Below are 2,500 nucleotides of genomic sequence, written 5' to 3' on the forward strand. Positions count from 1 at the left end.
GTAAGATATATTGACTTACTGTACGCTTTTTCCACAGGGACATCAGCTGTCCATCCAATGATGCCCATAAAACATTGTGTCTGTTAGAGAAACACAGAAAACATAAAGCCTGTTCATCACACCATCCATCATCCATCCATCATCCATCCATCCATCATCCATCCATCCTCCATCCATCCATCCATCATCCTCCATCCATCCATCCTCCATCCATCCATCCATCATCCTCCATCCAGCCATCCTCCATCCATCATCCTCCATCCAGCCATCATCCTCCATCCATCATCCTCCATCCATCATCATCCATCCGTCATCCTCGATCCATCCATCCGTCATCCTCGATCCATCCATCATCCATCCACCCTCCATCCATCCATCCATCCATCATCCATCCATCCATCCATCATCCTCGATCCATCCATCCATCCATCCATCATCCATCCATCCATCCATCATCCTCGATCCATCCATCCATCCATCCATCATCCATCCATCCATCCGTCATCCTCGATCCATCCATCCATCCATCATCCATCCATCCATCCATCATCCATCAATAATCCATCCATCCATCCATCCATCATCCATCCATCCATCCATCCATCATCCGTCAATAATCCATCCATCCATCCATCATCCATCCATCCATCCATCCATCATCCATCCATCAATAATCCATTCATCATCCATCTATCAATCCATCCTTCCATCCATCCATCATCCATTCATCATCCATCCATCATCCATCCATCGTCCATCCTTACCTGAAGCCCTTCCAGACGTCCAGCCAGCTTGATCGAACCACTGCGCTTTGTGGCGTTGAGCTCTTGCTGTTGCTGCCTCCTTTCTTCCTGGACACTCTGATGGTGGCGGCTCTGCAGGACAAACACACTGAAAGTCTTTAGCTGCACAAAGTTCAACACATCATGATCAAACGCACATTTCTAGGTGGTTCTGAACTGGTACAGGGAGATATCCTCACATCTGTTTAAAAACAAAGAAAAACTAGTATAACTACAGTCCGAGGAGCTTCTCTAAAAACACAGCTGTTGACTGTTTCCACAGCAGACAAGATGTGTCAAAGATACAGTTAAAGTTGTGTGTCTTTGTTTAAAAATATACCTCGGGGTTTTCTGTTTCAGAGGCTTTCCTGACTTGCTCGGAGGCATGGGAGGGGGAGGGGCCGGCCGGGTGGGGACCCGACGACCTGAAGGACTCGGTAAGTTGCTGCTAAACATGGAAAGGAAAGAAGAGTCATCTGCTGAGGACATTAGCATGTTAGCAGTAATTAAAACAGTGCCTGTGTTAGTACCTGTTGGTGTTAGACGTATTGGCAGCAGGATCTCCCTCTGCTGGACCGTCTGCACCGGAGTGGGCAGGGCTTGCTCCTGGATCTTCCTCCTCATTGGAAGACTCAGAATCAACTTCTTCCTGGCTCGCCCAGCAAGCCAAAATGGTGACATACGGATCCTCTCCTCTGATTGGATGAGGACTCACCTTCACACCTGGAATCAGAACAGAGCGGAATCAGACCGGCTGTGGGTTCAACCCCAGCAGGACATCATGAAATAAAAAACCCAAACCTGTACCTCCATCTGTGGGCTCAGCAGCTCCCACGAGTGGAGGTAGAGTGACTCCCGAGTTCTGGTCTAAACTCGATACCACCAACTGTGACAGCGCACCAACATCTGGACACGAGGGCAGAAGACACAGTGCTCAGCCAACCACGTCTAGTATTAGTATTAGTAGTGCAAACTTGTGGAAAACGTAACGTCTCTGTCATTGTGTAAGCTAGCAATATGACTTTAAACTTCCAGTCAAAAGCACTTCATTGATTTAAACATCCTAAACTATGATGTTGCAATAACTATCCAGGTAAAGAGCCTGGGTGTCAGCACTCTCTCCTTTGAAGCGCCGTCATCCTTGTCAATACCCGTTTACACGACTGTGATTCCCTCCTCTCTGGTCGACTTCTCAAGCTACTCCATAAATTTCAACTGGTCCAGATCTCAGCCACCCGGATCCTCACCAGAACCCCCTCCATAGAACACATCACTCCAGTCCTTCAACAGCTCCACTGGCTCCCCGTCAAATACCGCCTAGATTGGAAAATTCTCCTTCTCACCTTCGGTGCTCTCCATAATCTCCCACCTCCGTACCTTTCCAATCTCCTTCACGCCTACACATCCTCCCAGACCCTTCCGGACCTGCCGTTCTGCCTCCTCCATGCTCCTCACCACACCTTCTTTCCGCCTTTCATCAATGGGGTATCGGGCCTTCAGCCATGCAGCCCCCCAGCCGTCTCGGGAACTCTCTCCCTCAATCCATCCCTGACATCAACTCTCTCCCCACCTTCAAATCTCAGCTCAAAACTTAACCAGGTTTGCTCTCTAAACGCAGCTCCACTGAGACCGTCTCTTCAGTGATTGGCTAATTGATTGATTGATTGATTGATTAAATGATTGGTTACTGTACCTGTGTGAGGGTCTGCAGCAATACT

The 2,500-nt window shown here is 48.5% G+C and overlaps 1 protein-coding gene across 1 annotated transcript in view; it reads right to left on the reverse strand.

Annotated features, from left to right (window-relative positions):
- LOC306832150 (arf-GAP with Rho-GAP domain, ANK repeat and PH domain-containing protein 1) overlaps window positions 1-2,500 on the reverse strand; it is a 16,389-nt gene that overhangs the window by 10,716 nt on the left and 3,173 nt on the right. Inside the window, exons 4-9 of the mRNA XM_079356589.1 lie at window positions 2,476-2,500; window positions 1,590-1,688; window positions 1,313-1,505; window positions 1,123-1,230; window positions 765-875; window positions 20-80 (exon numbers count right to left, since the gene is read on the reverse strand). The exon at window positions 2,476-2,500 is cut by the window's right edge and continues 437 nt beyond it. Coding sequence (XP_079212715.1) covers window positions 20-80; window positions 765-875; window positions 1,123-1,230; window positions 1,313-1,505; window positions 1,590-1,688; window positions 2,476-2,500 — 597 coding nt within the window. The remainder of the gene's footprint in view (window positions 1-19; window positions 81-764; window positions 876-1,122; window positions 1,231-1,312; window positions 1,506-1,589; window positions 1,689-2,475) is intronic.

This window comes from Symphodus melops, assembly GCF_947650265.1.
Source record: "Symphodus melops genome assembly, chromosome: 11".
In the NCBI taxonomy this organism is placed as follows: Eukaryota; Metazoa; Chordata; class Actinopteri; order Labriformes; family Labridae; genus Symphodus; species Symphodus melops.